At 45.8% G+C, this 26,769-nt stretch overlaps 1 protein-coding gene across 2 annotated transcripts in view; it reads right to left on the bottom strand.

Moving 5' to 3' along the window:
- Positions 1-26,769, bottom strand: part of CCDC125 (coiled-coil domain containing 125) — a 294,065-nt gene that overhangs the window by 97,843 nt on the left and 169,453 nt on the right. For both annotated transcript variants that reach the window (XM_078675304.1, XM_078675305.1), the window contains 2 exons: positions 23,151-23,236; positions 8,592-8,674 (listed from right to left, as the gene is read on the bottom strand). In XM_078675304.1, the coding sequence (XP_078531430.1) occupies positions 8,592-8,674; positions 23,151-23,236 (169 nt within the window). The remainder of the gene's footprint in view (positions 1-8,591; positions 8,675-23,150; positions 23,237-26,769) is intronic.

Raw genomic sequence — 26,769 nt, 5'->3', positions numbered from 1 at the left:
TGATCCCCCCCCCCCCCCCCCCCCAAGTCCTGTATGGAGCGGAAATCCTTTATTTGAGCGGTAAGGGAGCCTGGGACTTGGTGGAGGGGAAATGCCTCAAAGGCCTTCTATCTCTTCCACAATCATCTATGGTACAAGCTATAAGAAGAGAAATAGGCACAAAGTCTTGGGAGATACAAACACAAATGGCAATAATCAGACTTTGGAAACGATTTGAAGATCCAGATGGGCAAAAAGTAGCAAAATGGTGCAGGAATGAAATCCAAAAGAGTGACCTAAAATGGGCAAAAGCATGTAGGGATAGATTGATGCAAATTTGCAAAAGGCTAAAGGTAGAGGTGACCCAGGAAACGCATCAATTACTTTGTACTAGGAGTGAGCTGAAATTAAAGGGGAAGGAAGTATCTGGAATGATTGATATGGGATACTTAGCGAAAAAGAAATCAGTAACACACATGATGAGCTCTTGGTCAAACGAAAATTGGTTTCCTTACCTAGACTTCCTACCAAACCGCGGCTATAGGCAGGAGATATTAAGGCCGTGGATTGGGATTAATCCATGGTTAACAAATAAAGACCTGAAAGCAAAAATGTTAGATCAGAAAGGGTGCTGCAGGTGTAACCTGGGATGCAAAGGAGACCTGGTACATATCCTACTCGATTGTTTGACATTTCTGGAACAGCGGAAACTGTGGCTGCGGCCTGTGTTCCTAAAACATGATATAAGAACTTGGGCGCAGGCAGCTAACCTATTAACTGAAATTCCCACTATTGATATTGCAATTGCCCTCAGGAAATACATAAGGGGGGTACTGAGTGATCTAAGACACTAGGAATATTCTGTAGGATTGTATGAATTTTAATTTAATGAAATTATACTCTAACTAAAGGAATTGAATGGGTTTTAAATGCAATGCTAAGTTTTATCGTAAATGCAATTTTATTGGCGCTGGTAAACGTATAAGGGTATGTAAGAGTCTTAACCAACAATGGATTAAATTTATAATGTTTTATAGCTTTTTATGTGAATATTTTAAACTTGTGATACTGTCTCTTGCACCTGTTTAAAGACTATGGTCATAATAAACTTACTTTTGACTTGACTTAACTTGACAGGGAGAGGGTAAAGACACAAACTTGTGTCGAGGATCTGGTGTTGCAATGGTGTTGTAGTCTTTATGGGATTGTCTGATTGATAAAGCCATGTGCACGAGCATCGTGTCTGCGACCTGGGAGAATGAGAATAAAACGAATGCAAAGAAACATAACTCCCTTTTACCCCAAGTCACCACCACCCCATACTTCTACCCTGGAAGCATCTGTCGCTCTAGAACTAACCATAACAAAAACCACAAACAATGCACTGAGTGTAAACATAAGATGGAGACCTCCTCCATTACAGGATAACATGCGCAGTACACATATTTCCTTTCTAATGCGTTAGCACCTCTCCCTGGGGAGGTACGATTCACCACCACCATGAAGCAAAACCATTCAGGTGAGTCAACATGATGAGCCAGAAGGGGGGTTTTGACCAGAGGACCAGAAATGTAAGGTGTGTACATTTGGCACTCGTCCTGTCCATAGCCCTTGGCAGTCGTGTGGTCCACCTAGGAGCCAGGTCAGTGCAGGTGGATGGCAACTGCGGGATATGCACCAGCAACCTGTGGGCCTTCTCCACCACAAATCAAGTCAACAGTTTACTGGTAGGGATACACAGACTCAGCTAGTGATCCACAAAGCTCTCCGTGTCTGAAGTCTCAGAGCCCTCTGGGAACCCCACAAATCTCAAGTTTTTCCTAAGGGAATGGTTTTCTGCATTTCCAGCGAGTTCCCTGAGCACTGCCATTGAGGACAGCAGTTGGAGGGCATGCTGTTTGAGGGTAGCCACATCATCTTCCACAGAGGATACACAGTTCTCCGAGTTGACTTGCGACATTCCAGTGGTCTTGGCGTAGGAGTGAGATGTCAACCGTGACTTCATCGGCCTTGGTCTCCACTGCTTTTCTCAAGGCCTGGAGAATAACAGCTTCTCTCACTCCTGGATTGCCTGGAGAATAACTGCAAGATCAGTTGACACATGATTCCACTGTGGCACCTGTATATTGTAAGTGGATTCTGTGCTGCTCAAAGCTGCAGTTGTGTAATGATCCTGTGCAGGCAGTGAGAGCTTTTCTCTCCCTATAGCAGTCACAGTGTACAAAGTTTAAGGGCAGGCCGGCCAAGATCAGGTGCACTGTGCACTACTTACCCCAGGGGGCAGGATGAGCAGCCAGGAAGAGGCCCACAGCGTATAACACATTTGGGCTCAGGGGTCTCCAGACTAAGACCCCAGGAAAGTCGGGGGCCAGTTCGAAGAGGACTGGTCTAGACAGCACAGGCAGGCGAATTCCAGGGAGCATCCAGACAAACCTGCCACTGCACCGTCCACTCAGCCTGCAACCTTTGCCCAACCCTGCTCAATACCGGGGGTGGGGGTAGAGGGGCAGCCTCCGACCTGCCTCAGCCGTGGGCCTTCCTATTCCTCAGGGCCAGATCACCAGGCTCTATCGTAGCGGCTCCTCACCCACGCACACAAGTCTCTCCACGACCTGGGCCCCAAGTACCTCAACGACCGCCTGACCTTCTTCACGCCCACCCGCCAGCTACGGTCCACCAGCCTCGCCCTCGCAGCCGTACCACGCATCCGAAGAGCCACCGCCGGAGGAAGATCCTTCTCTTACCTGGCTGCCAAGACTTGGAACTCCATCCCCATCCACCTTCGGCTGACCCAGGACCATCTCGCCTTCAGGAAACAACTCAAGACCTGGCTGTTCGAGCAGTAGCATACCCCTCCCCCCAAGTGCCTTGAGACCCTCCCGGGTGAGTAGTGCGCTATACAAATGGCATGATTGATTGATTGATTGATAGCGGCATTCTTCAGCCTCAATCGGGCCCTGTGTCCCTGTCTCTTGGGGGAGGAGGGAGTCGGGGGAGGGAGGTGTCAAATCTCTGACCAGGCTCCAACACACATGGGTACAGGGCCAGGCCAGGCTGACCGCTCAGCAGCGCAGGAGGCAAGTGGCCCTGATGCAAGGGAAAACAGCCTTTAAAAAGCGGACTAAACCATACGTGCCTTCCCTACAGGCGTAACCATACTTGCCTGAACCACACATCTGCCTTAACCATGCATATACGTGGTTAAGGTAGATAGCGGTCTAGTGTTCAGATGGGCGGGAAGAAGAAGAGGATGGGTCGGGACAGTAAGTTCCGGATGTGGACAGGCAAGTGGGGCTGGAGGCGGTTTGGGGGCGGGGGTAGTTTTTAGGGGTGGGGTCGGTTTTAGGGCTCAAGGGGGGGTGCTTTTTGGAAGGGGGCAGGATTTTAGAGTTTAGGGCGGTGGGAGAGAGCCAGGGTAGTTTTGAGGGATGGGTTTGGGGGGATATTTTAGGGGTGGGGTCGGTTTTAGGATTTAGGTTGGGGGATAGTTTATGGAAGGGGCAGGGTTTTATGGCTCAGGGTTGGGGGAGAGGTAGTTTTAAGGGCTGGGAGGGCTTGAGGGGAGGATTTAGGGGTGGGGTCGGTTTTAAAGCTCAGGGCAGGGCATAGGGATAGTTTTATGGGCTGGGTGTGGGGGGAGACTTTAGGGGTGGGGTCGGTTTTACGGCTCAGGGTGGGGGATCAAGGTAGTTTATTCAATGGGGGCAGAGTTTTAGGCATCTGGGCGGGGGGAAGGGTAAGTTTTAGGCCTCAGGGGGGCGAGATAGGGGGATGGTATTTTAGGGCTTAGGCGGGAGGGGGGTCAGGGTAGTGGTTGTCTTTACCACACATATCATGCTTTACCATGAAATTGCATAATAAAACAATTTGTGGTTTAGACGCATTAGTGGTTAGGACGAAGTTGTAGAGGTACACGTAGTTCAGCCATGCGTGCCACTGTCATACAACCTGATGCAAGGAATGATGCCTGCTGATGATGCTCAAGAACGCTGTGGAGGCGACAGGGGTCTTTCTGCAGGCACTCCTTGGTCCACAAAGATGGTTCTGGTGTCCTGGTTATAGGGTCGACGTCCCATAAGGTTATGTGCGGTCTTGTCGAAATCCAATCGCCGCTGGACTACCAGTTGCCTGGTGTCGTGCTGTCAGGCCAATCCATCCTGGGTCGATAGCTTATCCACTGGAAGTCCGAGCAGTTCTCCATCAGCACTCATGGATTCAGCGAACATGGGTGCAACTCTGTGCGTCAGGCCTTGGTCCCTGGAGCTGCACGGCGGTGGTGGTACTGACTTTAAGACTTTGGGCTACCTACTTGCCCCAGCAGGCTTCTTCAGTTGTTGTGTCCCTGTGCTACGTACAGGAGGCCAGTTAGCTAGACTTCGGAGTCTCTTGGCTTTGCTCGACTCTGGAGATGTCTTCTCCTTGAGCATGATACAGCAGCCACAGACCCTCTCTTTGCTAGTCACAAGGTGCAACAGGTGCAGTCCTCGTTAGTAAAGCCTCTCTTTGCTGGTCCCTCGATGAAGCAGGGCAGTCCTCCTTCCAGATCAGTCGAGATCCGAGGCAAGGGTGCCAGGGGTGCCCTCATTATGCTCAGAGAATGCCCCCAGGGAAAGTTGTGGTTGGTAGCCAATGGGCTACCAGGTTCCCTCCCACCTGTTGACAATTTTTGGTGGAGTGTGGCACCTGGCTACCCCAGGATGCACTAATGTGTCCACTCTCAAGATGGCGAGATCCCTCTCCCATTGAGTGGACTTCCCTAACACACCCCTGGGGTGTGGCTACCTAAGGGCCACAGATCCCTGGGAAAGCCGGTGTGGCAACTAGTTGCCCTCTCTGTTCCCAGTACCAGCCTGTCTGCCTAAACAATGGGGCAGCCCTCCACCTTGGTGTTACACATTTGCCCTTTAAAGGTGGCTTTCCCTTTGATGCCTACCTTTTAGGGCTAAAACCCTTGTGACGTCCTGCAGAAGGAAAGTAGCACCTCTGGGCTGTAATCCTTCATTGTTCCCCTTTTCCTTCCTGGGAGTCGTTGGCATGTTTCCCAAGGAGGGCAGAAAGATGTCTCGTGGAACATGCTCCATGTGTGCCCAGGAAGGCAAAGGAGTTTAAAAAGCAACAAAGGGGCAATGCTGTAAAAGTTGCAGGATGCAACAAATTTCATTAATTTCATCTTGAGATTCATGTCAAGCTTAATGTAACGAGTCGTTTGATACCTTGCAGTGTCTACTTTGGTTGCACTGTTCAGGAGTTAGCACTGCTGGGGGAGTCAGAGTGTAATCCTGCATTCGCCAATCAGGCGACCAAGTCTTTTCACAGAAAAAATGTCTGTTGCGCTCTTTTACTGTCAGAACACGTAAACTACAAGTCCTGCCAGTGTCATATGTTGCACCCTGCTTTAGGACTCAGTAGGACTGCCAGAGGGGAGACTTACACAGATGCACAGGGTAAGTGGAGGCTTGGCCACTGCTTTTAATGGCAAACTCAGGCTAGCAGTGCACGACGGCTCCCTACCAGTCGACAGTAATGGACTGCAAGACTGGTGTCATCTGGGGGACTAAAGGGTGGCGCAACCAGTGCTGAAATCCCTGAGGTACCCCTCCAAATTACATACCCTGGGTACCATATACTAGGGACATACAGTTAAGTTAGCTATTTCCAATTGGGTACAGCCACTTCGACATACATTTGAAGATCAGGGCACTGAGGTCTTGTTAGCAGGCATCAGTGCACTCTATGTTAAAAAACCAGCAGCATCGTCCAGAAACCTTGGGATGACCATACAAAAAGAGGCATTTCCTTAAAGTGCTCCTCCTACCACCCAAATTTACTTCTCAACATTGAGGTGAAGATCCTGACAAATCAGCTGGTCAAAAACATAGCCTCTTCAGTGCACCAGGATCAAAATTGTTTGCCTGGCTTTAGCACTTGACATTGCCACAAGCAGATGGATCTGGCCCTTGGCGTGCATGTGAGTTCTCAGGCCCCTATGCACTTGTGCCTTTAGACTTTGAGAAGGTACTTGACTCCCTCGGCAGGGACTTCTTCTACCACTTCTTACTCGGCTTGTGGTTTGGCTCATAAATTAAACATTATGACCACTTACACAGCCCCTTGTACGAGCGTACAACTGAATGGCACTGCATGTACACCCTTACGAACAAACAGGAAACCCAACAGGGATTTCCTTCTTCACCCCTATCGCACTGCCACAGAGCCACTGGACAAGTTGATTAGATAAGGTTACTAGATGAAAGGCTTTCAGTCAGATAGAAGCTTCAAGGAGAAGGTCAGTGGAGCGTGAACCAAGTACTCCATCTCACATGCACCATGGGTCAGGTTCAAAATGTAAAATGTAAATGTCGGAATTTGTAAAGCGCACAGCTACCTCCACCGGAGGTGTCCCGGCGCTGTCCGTATACCGCTTAGGAACCCTTCCTGGCTTTCCTGGGAAATGTCCACTCCTGGGCACCCCCCAGGTGCAGCCAGGCATCCCAGCGCTTTTGGGGCCGTTGTGGAGACTAAGCAAGCTATTGCCCAGAGTTGCAGCGTGGGACCCATGATCAGGACAGGTACTGAGGCGAGAATATCCAGTCAGGGGAATTAATGAGCCGGAGACCCGCCGAGGCGGGAATCGAACCCTGGTCCCTGGCCAGAGCTCTGCATCAAGGTCTGCCTGCTCTAACCATTGAGCCACACTTCTCCACCAAAATGCTGGTATCATATCACAGTAAACAACACCCTCCAGCAAAAACCCATGGTCACCGTATTGGCATGAGAGCCAGCTGGTCCACCCCCTCGGTTAACGTAGACAGATCTGTCTCACCACCACAAAATATGCCTGCTACCACAAGTCCAAGAGCAAATAAGCCCTTGGAAGCAAACTCTGCAGAAACAAAACAGCAGCGTGGCTGGGAGACACTTCCTCCTGTAAAGCCCTGAGCTCAATCACACTCATGGTGTCTTTGATACACACTGCAAGTGGAGGAGCTGAGCTCAGAGTATGCCACTGGCCATCTTCGGGCAGACCAGACCCACTGACAACTCGCTATTATGTAACTCTAAAAAGGTACTGCTTTCTTCTGGGTTTGCTTTTCACAAAACAACAGGAAAAATATACAATAACTGAAAATTCGGTTGACTAGTACAAATGTTCCAGCTTAATTTGTCATCACTTGACCTAGAATGAAATAATGCATTGTAAAGAGATCCTGTGATATTTGTCTGGGATTTTGTTATATATTGGGCCGCACCAACTAGTAGGTCAGTAATGAAGTAATGCTAGTCTCTTCCAAGCACCCACGAAATAGGGACCTTACTTTACATCAAGTTTACATGTTTAGGTTTGGCGTTAGACAAGACCTTTTGATTTTACTAAAATATGTACAATATATTTACATATACGGTCTGTTGTTCCGTCATTCACATTTTGCTTGTGCCCACTACGGCATACAGCATGGGGAGGTAGGTACTGATTAACCGCACTTTGGGTAACTGCATTTTGCTCAATCACAAGGAGCAGATCCGCACACAAGCTTGTTCTCTTCAGTGCCAGTGTTTTTGTTTGACTTGGTTTGGACTTTGTGTTTAGTGCATGATGTGATAACAGGACGCTTCTGATGCACAATCCATCTTTATCAGATCCCAGTCCAATGTCAAGGATGTTGCAAATTCCTTTTGGTGTGTTTTGCTTTTTTGACTGTTGCTGTTTCACAGCATTCCAGATTGTGTCCATTTAAAACTCTTCTGTATTAAGTTATCCTCTGTTTACTTTTTCTTTCTCACCTTCTTTCTTTCTTTACTTTCTATTTTCGTTTTCTTTCTTTCCTTAGTTTCCTTCTTTTTCTTTCCTTCTTTCTTCCTTTTCATTCTTTTTTTCTTCTTTCCTTTTGTACATTCCTTCTTTCTATTTTCTTTCCTTCCTTATTTTTTTCCTTCCCTTTCTCTTTCCCTATTTATTTTTTCTTTCACTGCCTTACACTCCTTCCTTCCTAGTCTAATTTTTTTCTGTCTTTCCTTCTTCATTTTCTTTCCTTCCTTCTTTCCTTCCCTCTTTTCTTTCTACTCTTTCCTTTTCTTTTTTCTTCCTACTCTTTCCATCTTTCTTTATTTGCTTCTCTTTCTTGCTCTTTTCTTCTCCCTCTCTTTTTGTCTCTCTCTATCTCTAAGGCAAAAGGTTTGCAGCCAAGGCCAGACTGATTGCATTTATAATTAGTTCCTAGAGAGCCATGGTGTGCTACACTAATGTATTTTTTGAGACCCTGACAACCTTTTTACCTGTAGCAAATAATTTTGTATTAGATTGGTGAGGGCGCAGCATATTCCCAAACAATACATATTTTGCAAAACCCATGACAAAACAAGAATTGCCAGAAAAAGGCTGCTGGCCAATTTCAGACCAATTGAATTTGCCAATGCTTGTTTAGGTTTATGGTGGATGGTGACAGGAGTACCATAAGAACGATTCAGAGATGTATCAAAATTTATAGTTTTATCATCACCCAGTCTTATCAATGCGCAGTGTGGCCACACTCCCTAAACAAAATAAAATGTGTTTACAATAATCTGTGCATCTTAAAGTCATATCAAAGACTTAGTCATGTTGTCTTACTTACTTGTATTCTCAGACTTTAGAGTTTTTACTTCATTTGTTCTTAGTTCCAGCGTTTCCTTAAGTACCATATTTTCACAGTGTATTCTGTCAAAAACAATAACATATTTTGTAGTTGAGATTTTCAACCCAAGTGATGTTCTGAAAATAAGTACAAGGTTAGACTCTTAGTGTTCCTTGTTTGTATTCTATAAATAACTAAATGCAAATAGAGAGGTTTTCTGTAATCTCTAATTATGCATGCAAAGATTCAATTACAGAAAGTATACATACACTCTCACAAATATAGAGACAGTAGTAGGAAGCACTTGTGTTATTACTCAGTAGTGCTGCCTGTTAATCAGTTTAATTTGAAAAAATAACATTCAAATTTAAAGAATGTTTACAACATGAAGCCGAAATGGCACTTTGTGAAAATAGAGCAGGAGAGCAGGGCTAAGTAAAGGCTGCAGTAAGAATGACTTTAAGGCTATTGTTCTGGGACTGCGGGTCCCCATTTTGACTTTTGTGTCTATCGATATTATTGATGCGAAAATGTATTTTTAGGCACCTATTTTTCTTCTAAATCTGTTTTTGAAAACACTTCTATTTGTTGTTAATTCCCACTATCCCCCCCATGTAACCACCAGTCTCCATTCCCCAAGTTCTGGATCACAACCTATCATCCGTACCATCGAGACAATGATCCCAAAAATCCTTGTAAGAAAATAAAATGTCAAAGACCAAGCTCTTGCGCGCTAACATTAGTTTGTGGCTTGGACAAATATGCATTCTGCATCAGTCTGACCTGCTTGCTCCTATACCAACCCGAATGTGTGTTCGGCCTGATTGTCGCCTCCTCTACCATATCCCCTCCAAAATTACTGATAGTCTATAATTGTTTCACATTGATTATCACCATCAGTAACACTCTCATCACTCTCGTTACATCGTTTGAACTCTTACACCATACCCTCCACACCTACACAGGGTACTAGACTCAACTACCCACACTCGTCTTATGAAACTGATCTTTCTATTACAATTAGCAAACTTATTCTCTGCAAATCATGAAACCCATAGCTTCCTGCTCCGGAGTTGTATCCTGCCTCACCTCTCTTCAACCACTCTCTCGTCTGTGTTCCTTACCTAGAATGCTTTAAATTAGTTGTCGTTTCACTTCTACCAAAAACGAAACTCCTCACTTAATCAGCTAGAGGTTAATCAGCCGACTAGTTCACCAACCCTACTCTGCAAAAGAGCGCTCAAACAAATGACCAGTTTTTTCACCTCTTCCCACTCCAATCCTCCTTGACATCTCAGAGGTATTCAACACAATCGACCCCTGCTGTAACGCTCACTTTCCTTGATAACACAGATGTCAATCAATCAATCAGGGGTTGTGTAGTGTCCTCATGCTGGGGCGATACAGATATGACACATCACTCAGGTCAGTTGTTTCAGCTGGTTTATTTTCTTTGTTACAGCAGACGCATTGTGACCACGTCCTTGCTCCTCCTGGTCATCCCATGTTGTGTGTTAGCCCCGCCCCGCTGACCGGATGTCCTATCCGGTGACCTGTCCCCAGCTACTTGACCCACGGGGTCCTAGTGCCCCACACTCAGGTCACGACATCTCCCCCTTTGTTACAAACAAATGTTCGTGACACATTTCTGCAGTCGCTGCTAGCCAGCGCTGATGGTGATCATTGGCCGGAAATGGAGAGATGGATGGATGGATGGATGGATGGAGAGAGGGAGAGAGGAAGAGAGGGAGAGAGAGAGAGAGAGAGAGAGAGATGGTCACTCTACATCTGTTCAAATTGTCTCTGTTCTTTCTTGCATGTTCTTGTTCTTCTCAGCCTTGCTTCATCTTCCTTTACTTGTCATCTATTTCCTCCGTTATTGTTGCTGCAGGTTGCGTTGATGTTTCTTCTTTTTCCAGTCTTCAGCTCCTTTAAGTGTGAGCTGTTTCTTGTCATATCGTGTTGACCTGCTGCTGCTGTGATGATTCGTCCTTTTGCTTGCGTCACAGTTAGTGGGTCTCTGGAGAGTAGGTCTTCAGACTTCCTTTGTTGTTTCTGTCGCACCACCACCATGTCGCCTTCTTTTACTTTTAGTTCAGATGCATGTTTCCGGTGATCAGCATGTGCTTTTATCTTTTCTCTTGCCTCCTTGTCTTCTATTGATATGTCCCTTCCGTCTGCACTTATTTTAGCTTCCACTTGTGGCAGTCTCGTCTTGCTCAGTCTGTAGGGTTTTACTATCCGTGCCCCTCTCATTAAGATGCCTTTCTCTGCTTCTGACAGTTCTTCACTTATTTTCTCGATCGTTAATAGTTCTTCTTTGATGACTCCTTGATCCGGGAGGCTGTTATTCTTTGCGTGTCTCCATCTTTGTTGCCTCGATGCTTCTGGATCGCTATCATGGTGGGGTCTCGTTTCAACCATGTCACTTTCCTCTTCTCCTTTCCTTTTATGTTCTTCTTTTCTATTTCTGGCACTTGTTCGTTGTCTCTTCGCGCTTTCTGGCACGTATTTTCGTCTTTTTTCTGTTATTTCTTTATTTCCACTTTTTTGTATTCTTGTTCACTGTCTCTTCGCTTTTTCTGTCATTTATTTTCGTCCTTTTGCTCTCTTTGGCACTTATTTTCGTCCTTTTGCTCTTTTTGGCACTTTGTGTTTTATTTCTTTATTTCCACTTTTCGTATTCTTGTTTACTTTCTCTTTGTGCTTTCTGTCATTTATTTCGTCCTTTTGCTCTTTTTGGCACTTTCTTTGTCTTTTATTCCTTTATTTCGTGCTTTCTGGCACGTATTTTCGTCCTTTTGTTCTTTTTGGCACTTATTTTCGTCCTTTTGCTCTTTTATTTCTTTATTTCCACTTTTTGTATTCTTTTCTTGCCTTGTGTTGCTCTTTCACACTCTTTGTTTGAGTTATCTCTTGTAATTCTTCTTATATTCCTCTATTTCGGCCTTTTACGGTGCTTCTGCCCCTCTTTTAGCTTTTTTTTCGATTCTCTTTTTCCTTTGCCTGTCCTCAAGATGGCCGCCTGCTTTTTCTCTTTTCCTATTGGCTCATTCGCCTGATCCTAAAATGGCCGCCGATACTCTCACGATATTTCGGAGCCAATCCTCATTCGCCTGACCCCAAAATGGCCGCCCTTCTGTTCTACTCGCTGATTGGCCCTGTCCGCCTGGTTCCAAAATGGCCGCCGAGACTCTCGCGCCAATTTCACGCGCTTGATATCTGCGCTTACCGGGCTCAGTCGGACGTTTTCTTTCAGCGATCGCGTCGTCTCTCGCGTCGCTGCACCTCACTCCTTCAATTTCTCTGCACTTTCCGTGATAATGCAAAGTCCAGGGTGGGCTCTTGGCATTTCTCCTAATATTCCTCGATGACCACGCGTCGATTCTTGACCACCTTCGTCGCCAGTTGTAGTGTCCTCATGCTGGGGCGATACAGATATGACACATCACTCAGGTCAGTTGTTTCAGCTGGTTTATTTTTTTTGTTACAGCAGACGCATTGTGACCACGTCCTTGCTCCTCCTGGTCATCCCATGTTGTGTGTTCCCCCGCCCCGCTGACCGGATGTCCTGTCCGGTGACCTGTCCAAAGCTACTTGACCCACGGGGTCCTAGTGCCCCAGCCTCAGGTCACGACAGGTTGTAAAGAGCGCTACTCACCCGTGAGGGTCTCAAGGTGCTGGGGGAGAAGGGGGGGGGGGGGTGAGCGGCACCGGATCAGTCGAAGAGCCAGGTCTTGAGGTCCTTCCTGAAAGAGTGCAGGTCGGGGAGCGTCTGATGTTCACAGGGAGCTCGTTCCAGGTCTTGGCAGCGATGTAGGAGAAAGCTCTGCTGCCGGTTCTGTTTCTGCGGATGAGGGGGACCTCGGCCAGGGCGAGTTCAGCAGAGTGGGGATTCCTCTTGGGTACGTGGAAGGATACTCTCTCCTTGAGGTATTTTGGTCCGATGTTGTTCAGGGATTTGTAGGCGTGGGTGAGGAGTTTGAAGGTGACACTCTTCTCGACGGGGAGCCAGTGGAGGCCTCGTAGGTGTTGGGTCATGTGTTCATGATGCGGTGTCCCGAGGACGAGTCTGGCTGCGGTGTTCTGGATGGTTTGGAGTTTGTGTAGAAGAGTTCTGTTGATTCCGGCGTAGAGGGCGTTGTCGTAGTCCAGCCTGCTGGTTATGAGTGTATGGGTGACAGTCCTTCTGCAATCGGGGGGGGGGGTACATTTGAAGGTCTTACGGAGGATGCAAAGGCAGTTGAAACTCATGGAAGAGACGGCGTTGATCTGGCGGTTCATGGAGAGGGAGGAGTCAAGGATGATGCAGAGGTTCCGAGCGTGGTCTGTAGGGGTGGGTGGGTTCCCGAGGGCGGAAGGCCACCAGGTTTTGTCCCAGGCGGCAGCCGCGGCCTGCAGTGGGAGTACCTGCAGGGCAGTGACGTGGGGAGGGGGAGGGGAAGGGTGGGGGGTAGTAATGTATGGATTACGGAGTTTTACAGGTAAGTAAACATTTAAATAAATAAAACGAATTTCGTTGCACGCACTGCATTGCATTTGGGGATGCAGTGCACGTAACAAAATTTGTTTTATTTATTTAAATGTTTACTTACCTGTAAAACTCCATAATCCATACATTACTACCCCCACCCTGCCCCTCCCCCTCCCCACATCACCGACCTGCAGGTACTCCCACTGCCGGCCGCGGCTGCCAGGTGGAGGTGCAGGGTCCGAGGATGAGGACCTCGGTCTTCTCTGAGTTTAGCTTCAAGCAGCTGTCTTTCATCCAGGCTGCCACATTCTTCATCCCTTCCTGGAAGCAGAGTCTGGTGTCTTCGGGGTTCTTTGTGAGTGAGAGAATGAGCTGGGTGTCATCAGCGTAGGATACGATGCAGAGCCCATGCTGTCTGACGATGGTGGCGAGGGGGGCCAAGTAGATGTTGAAGAGCGTAGGGCTGAGTGATGATCCCTGGGGTACTCCGCAGTTGATTTCATTGGGTTCGGAGAGGAAAGGGGGAAGTCGAATCCTCTGGGTTCTGCCGGAAACGAAGGAATGAATCGATTAGAGGGCCGCTCCTTGTATCCCTGATTCGTGAAGTCTGGCTGTGAGCGTGCAATGTGAGACGGTGTCGAAGGTGTGATACTAAAGCGTCTTGTTGGCTCTCTTTCCATACTCCTTTTCTGTTTCTTGGTGCTCATCAAGCTCCGCATTTCTGCCAGTTGTTGTTTCTCAGGGATCAGTACTCTGGCCCAGTCCTAAACACTCTACACCACCTTGAGCTGTAACATCATCTCCTCCTTTAATTTTTCCTATATCCTAAACAAGGATGATATACAAATCCGCTTCTCATTCTCCTACAAACCCCAACTTAAAATCAAAATCGCATACTGCCTAACAGATACTGAATGGCACTCTACTCCCTTACGTTCTACTCAACTGAGTCTAAAATTATTTATTTTCCCTGTATCTTCTGCTCTAGTCCAAAGATTGTCATCCACGAGAATCCCTAAATCCCATTTCATCAACCTTTCATACATTTCAGCCTCACCATAAAACATGCTCTCTCCTCCGCTTCCACTGCCACCAGGGTCCAACCATTCTAGCATAGAAAAACAATAATCATCTCTTCACAAAGGCATCCGGGTTTATAATCACTCTTTCGATGTGGACACTGAGATACTACAACAGCTTACAAGTAGGATTCCCTCTTTACTCCTCCCCCGCAATATAATGATTATGTTTGCCAGAGCAATTAGTTTAACCGCACCTCACACACGTTCCTATGTCACTCAAAAGACCAATTTGTAGCAAAATACAGAGACAAGCACAACCCGCTCGCTTAGCATAGTGTTCAAGCAATATACTGTCACCACCCTCATACCCATCAAATCCATAAGAGTGATTTGACCCACACCCTATTTTCTACTTAACTACCTCCTCACTGAACAGAACCAACCTCCACATCCATAAGGCAGCCATCATTCACATTGTTCAACCCCATCCTAAGAGATGCCGTTCACTCAGGTATGTACCACCCCATCAAGCAAATGTGATAATTTTTTTCCACTCATCCTTCCCAGTAACATTATATCTGTCATATATCCTTCCCATCCACCTAGTGAACATATGTATACTATGTTAATATGAACTAAATAGATTGTAAGTCTCATTACGCACAATCATGTTTTATCATCTGATCTCTATGGAACCACAACGTGAGTGCTACCCCTTCTACTTCAGTGTTACTATGTAAAACAACTTTAGTTACAAAGGTTTCCATATTAATTCTGTAAAATATATAGACAAAATACCATACTTTAAATTTTGTACAAACTTAAGCTTGTAGGTGGTAACAGAAGTAGCCTGACTGTTTCAGATATTACAACTTTGGTGCCATGTATTTCTCTTTACTTTTACATAGCAATTTTCGCCTACAAACAATATGTAATTCCAGTTTTTACACTTTTGCAGGCCATGAAAGGGTACTACACCTGGGTTTTAAAAATTTGATTGATTTTCCAACAACACCCCCTCCTGATTGCCCCAAATTGGAATCACCATCTTCCCACAAGTTCTTCATGATTGCATTTTTAACTTCACCATGCAATTATCTATCAGTTTTCATCCATCTCTGCTTCTCCATACACTTTCTAATCAGAATGTAGGTCTTGCTATACTTTTTCTACATCTATAATGTTCAGTACTTAGAGGCGTTAAGGACATTCTAGCTCTTAGTAGTTGTTCTCTACATAGTCAATCACCAGCTGCCACTGCTATAGAAACGACTTTAGTTTCCTTTAGTTTTTAGGGATAGCTTCTCCATCATCAAAATTCACCTTACTATTTGAAGCCACCCTGTACGATCTGGGCGTGGGACAGACTTCACCTTCATGCTTGTACTCACCCAACATCTCTCTGAGAGGTCACCTGTTACTCCTGGCGGCCACTGAAGATGGAGTCTGCTGACAATACGTCCACCTGTGGTTCCTCATGCTAGGCAATCTATATCTGGAGGCATAATTCTTCTCAGTGCCATACATACGTGATTTTCCACAGCACACTCCACTTGACAACTTCACATAATTCCGGCTTTGTGCAGTGTTCTGCACTTTATATGATACATTCCCTTCAGCCCTCCATTATTTGCTGCTCTAGACTTGTTCCAGACTAACTCATCTCCTCGAAAACTGATTATACTTCCATTGAGACTATGCAGGACAAGGTGCCCATATGCACTGCTAGGGCCAATCTTGGTTGGCAAGCTGCCCTAGACTCCATCCTGACTGCAGCACAATGGAAATACTGCTGCAGACTGACTAAAGCACTCTTTTCCAATTACAGACTGCGCTTGGTCCATATTATGTTTCTTCGTAGAATGGATCGAAATCCTGTTCAGATGCATTGCATGGGCATTGTGGCAGATCAAGAGCTGCCGCAAATGCGGAGTGCCGCAGATGCGGTCACGACAATGCTTCCTTTCTTCACATGGCCTGGGAATGCCCAGCTGTGGCCTGTTTTTGGACCTCTGTATACAAGCCTATCGCTTCAATCACATATTTTCCCCCAAAGGTCTCCATTGGTAGCCATCCTGGGATATGTCAAAGGTTTTACTAAGGGATTCTGGCGCCTGACAGCAATGCTCGTACTCCTAAATATGCTCAGAATCGCAATTCACTGGTGCCGCTGCCCTGCACCCCTAATAGACAGCTGGTTGAGGGATGTGTCGCACTATCAAGAAGTCACCGCATTTGGGACTAGCTGCCCCAGGGATCCCGAATGTTTGATATCTGGTTCCCCCTTTGTCTCTCATCTGGCATCACTCACAGCCTCGGCTGATACTCGATACCCCCAGTCCATAATCACGGGAGACTCCCCTTAAGGCGCCCATTGCTTGTGTGGTGCTCGCTTGTTTTGTTTCTGTACTCTTATTCCTCTGTTGTACCTTGCATGAACTGAATCTACATTCAATAAATCTACTAAAAAAAATAACAATGTGAACCCACATGTCGCCTGTGAGAACTAGCTGTGTACCCCAATGTCTGCTTCACTGCTAGGAGTAGATGAGATATGGTTTTGTCCATTTTTTGTGGGTACAATGATTCTGGTATTGTGCCAAGTAGGATCACCTCTGGACCCGGCCTCATGGCGTGGTCCTACCCCTCCCGCATGGCGGGCCCAGGACGACATCGGCCCTCCACCCAGCATCGGGCAGCTCTTTTGCCCGACACTGCACGCCCCAACATTGCTGGTCCGGTCACCATCCCGGACCCCCCCCTACCGGCCTGGCCCCATCGTGGGCCCCTCACGACCTAAGCACGAGGCCGCGCCCGACTCCATCTTGGGCCCACCACGTCACGACCACGTGGCTCCGGCCCAGGCCCAGCGAAGCCCAGACATCGAGGCGCCAAGATCTACCCAGGTGGTCGAGTGGCCACTCGACAGATCCCGGAGGAGGGGAGTTTCGATGGCCCTCCAACCGTCCCCGGACGCCTGGTATCGATCGCCCCCGGCATCCCTGGGTGCTGGCCCCACCCCCCTGCTGGGTGTCTGGACACCATCTTCCCGGCCCCTCTGACCCCCAGGCGCGAGGGTCCGGACATCAAAGGACTCCAGTCCTATATCTGGGCCAGCCCCGGAGTAGGACGGCAGTTGTATCCTGGACTGGAAAGCCCTGCTGACGCTGCGACGGCCGACCCCAGAAGAACTCATTTCCTGGAACCTGAAGAGAACTTGAGAGCCTGCTGGTGCTGCCGCGGCCCACCTTTGCCGAGCCATCTTGAGAGCCTGCTGGCGCTGCCGCGGCCCACCGTTGCCGAGCCATCTTGAGAGCCTGCTGGCGCTGCCACGGCCCACCTTTGCCGAACCATCTTGAGAGCCTGCTGGCGCTGCCGCGGCCCACCTTTGCCGAACCATCTTGGGAGCCTGCTGGCGCTGCCGCGGCCCACCTTTGCTGAACCACCTTGAGAGCCTGCTGTCGCTGCCGCGGCCCACCTTTGCCGAGCCATCTTGAGAGCCTGCTGGCGCTGCCGAGGCCCACCTTTGCCGAACCATCTTGGGAGCCTGCTGGCGCTGCCGCGGCCCACCTTTGCTGAACCATCTTGAGAGCCTGCTGGCGCTGCCGCGGCCCACCTTTGCCGAACCATCTTGAGAGCCTGCTGGCGCTGACGCGGCTCAACCTCTCGGAAACCCCCGGCTCGAGGATTGAGAGCTGTGCGCAGGGTATCCCTTCATACACCCCAACCGAGACTGTCCCGCTTCCCTGACCCCCCTTTTTCGAGACTTTACAGACCACTTGGTCTACTTGTACATATCGCTGGGAACCAGCGGCCTTTATTTCCTGATAAAGCTTACGAACTCGACCTCTGGTGTGGTGTCCATTTGTAGTGTGTGGTTACTCTGCTGTGCGATCCTAGGAGAGGGCCCTCACCCAGGAGGCCTCTCAGTAGCGCTCGGCTACTTCTTGACGGAGAGGTGGACCTAGGGGTGGTCAGTCAGACATCTTCTGCCGCCCCCGGGGTCGCCTTTCTAACAATCTACCTATTTTTGACCCTGTGCCATTTGTTATAGTTTGCAATAACTCCCCCCCCCCTGACTTGGATATTAGGACATGGCCACACTGTATGTGTCAGATTTCCTATTTCCCTGCAGTTCCCACAACAGTTCTCTGATCTGGCTGGGTCTATTTCTGCAGTTTGTCTGGAGTGTAATAACATCTATATAGAACCTTCAGCAGTGTCTCCCTCCCACTCGCGTGTCGTGAAATTTTGGGCTCATCATGACGTCTTCCCACTGTATCATCTAACTGTATTCCCAAGTCCTTTTCTCAGGCTCTTTGAAAGGGTACCTTATCTGGTCTCATCAGAAGATGGTATATGGGGAATATGTGGTCCTTTTAAGTGTCTCCCTCCAACAGATATCACTCCACTCAAAAGGTATTAGCCAGCTACTTGGTCCGCTCTTGAGTACTAACTGCACGACCCAAAGCCTTGCAGTGGAAGTGCTCATTTTCTTCAAGACCAATGTCCTCTTTCATTTCCAGGAAGGACTTTAATGTTTCTCTGTGGAACATTTCGTAATTGTGTGACACCATCCTCTTTACAAGCTTTAAAGCTATTGTTCATTAGCACCTGGAATTTGGGGTTGCCCTGCAACAAGGTGAACGGGCATGAGAACAATGCCAAGCCTTTGTGGTCCCTTCTTGATTCCAGAATGTCATTGTGGTGTTAGCTATTGGGGATATATACAATTAGTGGTGTTACTGTTTTTTGTGTAGCCACAGTACTTTCCACAATGCCATGTTGGGCAGGCTATGGTCAATACCGCACCAGGCTTTAACAGTCTTTCTCTTCATCAATTAAAAAAAAATTCTTAACTATGCCACTTAGTAGTAACACCACAGGTCAGGGATTTCCAGTCCTTCCTTAGTCTTCTGATAGACTACCTCCTCGTCTTGCTTCATTTCTTTGCCATATGTACTGTAAGTACAAGAAGCCATAAAAGAAGTCACCAGCATCAGTGCTTGCATCTCTGCTTCACTTACTGGGATGTTGAGGCCCTTGCAAATTTAGATATTAATTTTAAATTCCAACACTCTCTCACAGGCATGTGGTTCTATGTGCAGTGCAGGTAACAACATCTCAGACTCTGAGATCATGACCTCGTCAGCAAACATGGTTAGCTTAAATGTATTACTATCTAGCTTGATGCCCTATATGAATCAATTTGTCGATATTTGAAAGCGGCTCTAATGAAAGTACAAACAGTAGAGGAAAGGCTCAACAACAAAGTTGTGTCCCCCAATTATTGTGTCCTGCTATTAATTTGAACTTTATTGAACAGCATTTTGTTGACCGTATTCATGCCTTGTGAGTTTAATAGCCTGCTAATATCCATCAGAAGAACCTGAACCCAACCCCATGTTTTTTAGTGAATCTTCTAGGGTGGCCTAGTTGTTCCTTTCAAAAGCTTTTTCTGTGTCTACTGATGGTAGGATCACTCTACCATTGCCCTTCTCGCTAGGACTATTAGATGCAGAGCCTTCTTTATCTCATCCCCTGCGTTCCTTCCCAGTATGAACCCAGTTTACATTCGCAACCAACAAGTTATTTCCACGGCAAAAGTAATAGCAGACAGGAGAAGGCAGAATTGGAAAGCACAGATGTAGGACTATGTTTTCCACAAAAGTTCCTGATCAAAATAAACATTGCTTAAGGAGGAAAAGTCACCAGTATGATGCCAGCGGAATGCATGTGGAGTAGCTTCAAACCTGTAAAAACGTTCACAGAGTCTTTGTGCAGTAGGAAGGCATCTAACGCTGGCTGCTATCTGCTTTGTACAACAACCTTTTAAATCTATTTTGATTGAAAGTATACAATTTAACTTAAGTGATTAACACATATAAGAGGAGAACAGAACTGCATGTCTACAATAATATAACTTTCCAAATCACCAGATGTTTTTAGGATGTTGCATAAGGCTCAAAAGGAAACTGATGGAAACAAATCTGTAGGAAATCTGTCAAAAGGAGAGGTTAGGGTGTGAGTTTTGTTAGACCCAGTGGTTTCAAGCTGGCTGGGACGCATCGAAGCCAGTCAGAATCCACCGCTCTAGATAGCATGAGTACGATACACATGTTTGATAAGCTGTGCTCAACCTTGGGTAGATTGACTCCTCAGGATCCAAGTGTAAAGTATTGACACAACACCACTCTCACAACACTATGTGTACGCCACAATAAAAACTCCACACCATATGTATAAAACACTGGCCCTTGTATTACACACACAATTGAAATCAAAATGAGATACAAATTGGATCGATATACACTTTACAGTTATATACAATTATCAAACGTTCCCATTAGCAGCAGAATGGCATGAACATATCAGCCCTACTTAGCGGTCATCATCCTACACGACATTCCCCAATATCACATACCCACAACAGTTACAATGGTCAAGCAATCACAGGTTTGACTGAGCCTCGTCACCCAGCCCCTCAGTTACTCAACTACACCAGCCAACGATACATGTTGCCCCTGTTAGCGCCACCTAAAACAGAGAGAAACAGTTACTTAGTTTCATCCATCTGGATTAGACTTGCAGGCGTCCAGCAGCACCTGTACTAGTGCGGGATCCCTATCCCCGTGGACATACGGTTGTGACCCTGGAAGCTGCCGCACTTCCAAGTCTGGAAAATGTTTCCCCTCAGGCAGCGGTGCGAGCTGCTGTAGCTCCCGACAGCCAGCTGTAGGTGTCCACAAGGAACAACAAAAACTTTTGGGCCCGTCACGATGTTCTCCACAATAAAGTACTTTGTGGCGTGGGTCCAGGGAGAGGGAGCCACTGACCTTAGACAGAGGTCCCTATGTCAGGCTTTGTCGTTCTCCCGATCTGGAGGTCTTAGACCAGTGATACTCAAAGTACGGCCCGGGGGCCGGTTGTGGCCCTCTTGACCTTTACATGCAGCCCCCTGGTGAACAGTAGCACAAGCTGCGGTTTGGTTGCTGGGCACTAATATTCAGAAAAAAATGTTAAATAACGTGCAAGCTTTTATTACCCTTCAAATAAATGCTTGCCCACATATTTAACATTTGTTTAGACCTCTTTACACATTCCCTGACCCACCCAGACCCCCTACCACCACCCAGCTGGCATCAGTGCGGTCCTTGGTCACATCACAGAACGTGCTTTGTGGCCCCTGGTCAAATCTCTGCGAGTACCACTGACCTAGACAGTCTCAGCACACGGCCCAGGTCCCCCAACACCCATCGGATTACACACTCTCCAGAGTGCAAGCTAACACAGATCCACTGGTTGCAAGCACGGGTCCCATCGGACTCTGTAAGCTCCTACCCGCACTCCTCGAATACGCCAAGTCCCGGAACCTCAGGTGGCTGCTGATTTTTGCAAGCACAGTCCTCTGCAAAGTATGATGACAGCATACATTAGGACAGTCCTTGTTTCAACTGAAGATCACTTCCACCCGTTTCTGCTACACCCTGAGTGGTCCTTACGATCTTATAGAAACGGGGAGATTATTTGTGTTCCTGGGATCTCGTGGACAGGAGGCCAGCCAACCGGCCTTGGAGAGTACTTAGGGACCCCGGGCCATGACAGTTGGCCCTTTGCTGCAGGCCAGCAACATCCAGGAAAAATCCACCAAGTGATAGTCCCCTTCCTGGAGCACAACAAGCTTCAGGCCTCTGCAAGTCTGAGGATAATCCAGCTGCAGTCCCTCCTGCCCTAACGATTCCTCGTGTTGATGTCCCAGCGTCGAACCAGCATAGTATGGTTTCAAATCCAAAAGCATCTCTACTGTGGGAGGCCAGTGCCCCTGTAGTTAAACCCACAATGCCTTTGACAAAACTATCAGTTCAAAAGACCAGTTTTGAAATGCACAGGCCCTATCTAAATTTTGTCCTTTCTGCCATCCTTCCCCTGAGAGGTTTGATCACTATCTTTAGTGAGGCCAAGACCCTGCCCCTTAGAATGCAGGTGCCAATTCTAAACCCATGTAAAAGTCCCAGAAACGCTTCTCAGAGTCTGAGGTCTGCAATTTCCCTTGAGCCTCTAGTTTATGGTCTTCTATCAGGAATGCACAGATGTATCAGTGCCCCCAGCACCCAGATGTGAATTGGAGACAGTCCGACAGGCACACAAAGCCACGAGCATCGAAATGTCCGCTTTACCAAAGAGACATTTCAACATACATAATGTCATCTCCACTCGCACAATCAGACAGGTTTCGCCATTACTTACTCATTGACATCAAACACTATACTGGTAGTATTCTGCCCATAGGAAATACTGCTTAATAGCCTTTCCCTACATTCACCCATGCAAATCCAATGCAAGAAGCAGGACCCGTCGTACCAAACACATCATCCGATTCCATTTGTGACCCTTGCATGTAAAGCACAAGAGCACATGCTCTACCTCTTCCCAACACCGCACCCTGTCACCAGGGAGAATTCCGATATAGCAAGAGACATGCAGAGCCTTGGCAGGTAGCTTTTTAAATGCCAAGCAGAGTAACAGTAACATGCGCACACCGGCCCCACCTGAGCAAACCTGTGCCACAATCAATGAGCTACCTCTATGGCTGGCACAACCAGTGCTACAGGCCCACGGAGGAGCATTCGAAGTGCATGCCCTTGGTATATGTCTAACCCCTAGACAAGGGACTTATAGCTAACTTTAATCAGCCAATCATGTATACAACAATCACCAGAATGTATATGACAAGCACAGCGCTTTGCCACTAAATGGCAGTGTTGAACATGCTCAAAGTCCTAAGACTAGCACTAGATCAGCGGAAAACTAGTAAGCAGAAAACCAAAAAAGATGAGGAAAAGCTCCTAAAGAGGGCCATTTCCAACAAGTTTCATCAACAGAATTCACAGCAATGAAGATTGTGACAGAGAGGAGACGTTCTTTAGTGGACATAGCAAAAGGTAATTCTAGCCAGAACTAGAAGATCTTAAGAATGAGAAGTGTTATGTAATATAATTGCACGTCAGAAGACAGTGCTGGAAGATGGAGTGGAAAAAGAATTTGCAATATTGTGATACCTACCGTTCATACTTTTCCCTCCAAGACTCTTCCAAGTTTTTTATTCTATTGCGTTCAAACTCTACTTGCCACTGTAGTGTGTTTATTTCCTGCAGAGAAACAAAACTTTGCTGTGAAGAAATAGAAAACTGATGTTGCGTCTAACTGGGTGATTACATTTAAATAAAATGTAATTAGTGTAATAAAATGCATGCAGTTTTATGTTCAGGAATACTTGGATTACCTCTTGATACGGAGTCGGTTAACTTTTTAGCGAACAATTTAAGAAGAGCCTTTTATCGCTAATCTGTTTTCATATGAGACTCTACCAACTGAGGCAATATGAAATAAAACTAAAAGATCCCAGTTATAGGATTAAGAATGAAGATACTGAATCGTACTCAAAAATTTTAAAAAGCATTAAAGCGTTATTGTGCAATAGCCTTAGCTTACTATTTAGGCATTGCTGATCTGCAGGAGTGGCTGTTCTTATGTTGTTATTGACGATGACAAGTGGTCCCAAAGTGCAGAAGAAAACTGGTACAATGTTAACCAAACGTCTGTCCTCCTGTTAGTCCTACCTTTTATCTGCCCCACCTCTAAACTACTCTCTCACTGTGGTATGTTCAGCACTTCACATTATTTGCTGGGAGAAGCAGGAGATTCTTTGTTGTACACAAAGCAGAAATGTTGTACTTTGTGGTGGGAAGGATTGAGGCTTGAAGTAAATGGGGGATCCTTCTTAAGTACACATCAAGAACGCTAGCTGTGAGGGGGAAGGAAGTTTTCATAGCTCGTGCTTTATCTGTACGGGGTCAGATACTGCACGGAGAGCATTGTGCCCTGTGCACTTCTATGTAGATACTGACCACTGACCACATGCTTTAATGGTTTACAACAAAAGGTATTGCAACTCTATATTTTACAGGTTATCATCTAAATATGCAACTGGTCAACCAGAAAAAAAGATTCTGTAGTATCAGGATTTTCGTTCAGAGATTTGCACTGTTCTATTATACATTTGAAATATTTAGAGAAGAGGAATCCAGAAGTAGTTACACTTAATACAATGTGTTTACATATATAATACAGCCAATGGAAAACAAAACAGCTTCATGTACATTTATGTTTATTATATCTGACAAAGACTTAATAATACACAATGTAAATTATACATACATTGTTTAGTGAAAATAATACACAAATAATTATTCCTCTTTGAGATACTATAAACCTTAAAAACATAGTTTAAATTCCAGTGTGAACCCCTACGCAACAATCAATTACACAGTCAATTACACATAATTGACCTACTTACAAGCTCCATGTTTGCGCAAGCCTGGATTCTCACACTCACCTTAGCGAGTCACAAATGTCTTGGGGGCACATGCATCATTGTAAATATTGGTCTTAAAGGGGCGATTCGCAGAATCGGCCCCTTTGCAACCGGTATTTTTGCATTTGGGATGCATCAACCCAAATGCAATCTCGCAATTTAGGGAATCACAAATTGCGATTGCCTAAATGCAATGCATGATTCACTTTAAAATAGCGATTTCGTAATTTGGGACCGCAAATTACCATTAATTTAAAGTTGATGGTAATTTGCGAAAACTTAAAAAATGCACAAAAGTGCATTTTTCAAAGGGATGGTAATTTGCCTCTAGGCCCATAGGAATAAACGGAAAGCTAATCCTTAATTGCGAATCGCAATTTGCAATTAAGTAATATATAAGAATCGCTAATATTTTAGCGAAACCAACATGCGTAGGCAATTCAGATTCCATAATTGCGATTCCTTAATAATCGTAATTATGGAATCGCAATTGCCTACAATAATGCATGTGCCCCATTGATTCTAAGAAGCCTCTGTCAGGCACCCACTGAAACATGTCTTGGAAAAGGGGCAACGGTGCACTTGCCCATGTCTATGTGCATGAAGGAGATGTCTGGGCACACCTGTGCCTCTAACTGAAGGGATGGGGATCTGTTGAGGGAACGGTCACACCGACCACTATGGGTATGGGTGGGTGGATCTGAATTACTGGGTCAGCAGATTTAGTGCCAATTCTGTTAATTGATGTTGCAGTTTCCTTGTTGAACCCATGCGTTGATGATGTCTGTCATAATCCAGATTTGCTGAGTATTTTAAGTACTTTGAATACCTTTAGGGAAATTCCATATATTTATTTACTCTTGTAATTGGCCAGAATATTTGATGCACTTTATCACTGTGGTCCTACCAATTGTGTCAATTCAAGGGACATGTATGGTTGCAGTTTGATACTGAGCTCTAATAGTCTCATGATTTCAAGGTTTTTAACCCAGTTACTATCTGACCATCTGGGATGGTGACTATAATAAACACATAGCTGCTGTTAAATCTCAATACTAGGGTAAAAGAACAGACATGGTGACTTGCAATGTTTTATATGAGATTGTGTGAGACTGCACACAGACGTTTGCAAGGCACACTTCAGAATTACAGGATGTATGAAAAAAGAGTGATGCCTGCATGAATTTTGTGTAGTGTCCATAGCTTCTGTGTGTAAGATGAAAAGATTAGTCTTTTAGTCCCCATATTTTTTTGCCTTTAAGGTCGTGTACAGCTATAAAATAAGAGTTAACTGTCTGCATATTATTGGAATAAAAGAGAAAGAGCAAATAAAAATCAATAGCTGATTGTCAATATATTATTAATCGGACCACGTTCCAATTCTGTTTCTTACACTGACTGGTGTTTAATGCGAATTGTTCTATTTATCCATTGCTTCAATTCAGGTTCAAATCGCAAGGTAAGGATCCAGGAGTCCCCGGCCAGGCAGCAGTCTCACCTCTCCATTCAGCAGAAAAGGAGCTTGATAACCTTTTTTTTTTTTTATATAATGAAGAGGTTCTTAATAGAGATTTAGATTCAGAGCATCAGCACTTGGTAGAATTCAACAATTGGAGCCAGCCCACCATATCCAAGCATTCACGACCTATGTTATGTCACAACTGTAAAAATCTATCTGTACGGTTTCATTACAGAGCAGAGAATTACAGATAATTTCTTTACACAGTCCTTCAAAAACAGCGTACAAGGATTTTTAAAACATTACTTTTGAACCCACAGTGACTGGCCAAAACAAATATTCCTTTTACTCACTTTAGCCTTTACATTGGCTTAATTGTAACCATTAGTACAGTTGAGGCTTTGACATAACCATCATCATTTTAAATATAACTGCCCGGTAACCTTAGACCAAACTCTAATTCTTAAACTAAACCTACCTGTAACCATAACTCTTACTCCAACCAAAAACCGTAATAAAACTATTTACATTATCTTAACCAAAAATGGTAAGAAAAAATAATTGTTCTCAATGCTTAAAAAAAAAGCTGTAGAATAATTCTAGAGGTTTTACTTTAAACTACTTTTCATTCTGAGGGTTTCTCTCTAATAGTTTTCGACACTCTGGATTTTTGTGATAGTATAATGACCACTGCTAATGCATATATTACAGCTTAATCTTATGGATTCACTAAACAAATATGGGAGACAGACTATGTCATACGGCCGTCTATCTGAGAAAGCAGAGTCCAGCCAATTCCACTTCATGAAACAGATTCATACAGACAAGGGATGACTACCCTGTGCATG

Source organism: Lissotriton helveticus, chromosome 2_1 (assembly GCF_964261635.1).
Source record: "Lissotriton helveticus chromosome 2_1, aLisHel1.1, whole genome shotgun sequence".
Lineage (NCBI taxonomy): Eukaryota > Metazoa > Chordata > Amphibia > Caudata > Salamandridae > Lissotriton > Lissotriton helveticus.
The sequence above is the reverse complement of the archived record's forward strand: the minus strand, read 5'-3'. Positions and strand labels throughout refer to the sequence as shown.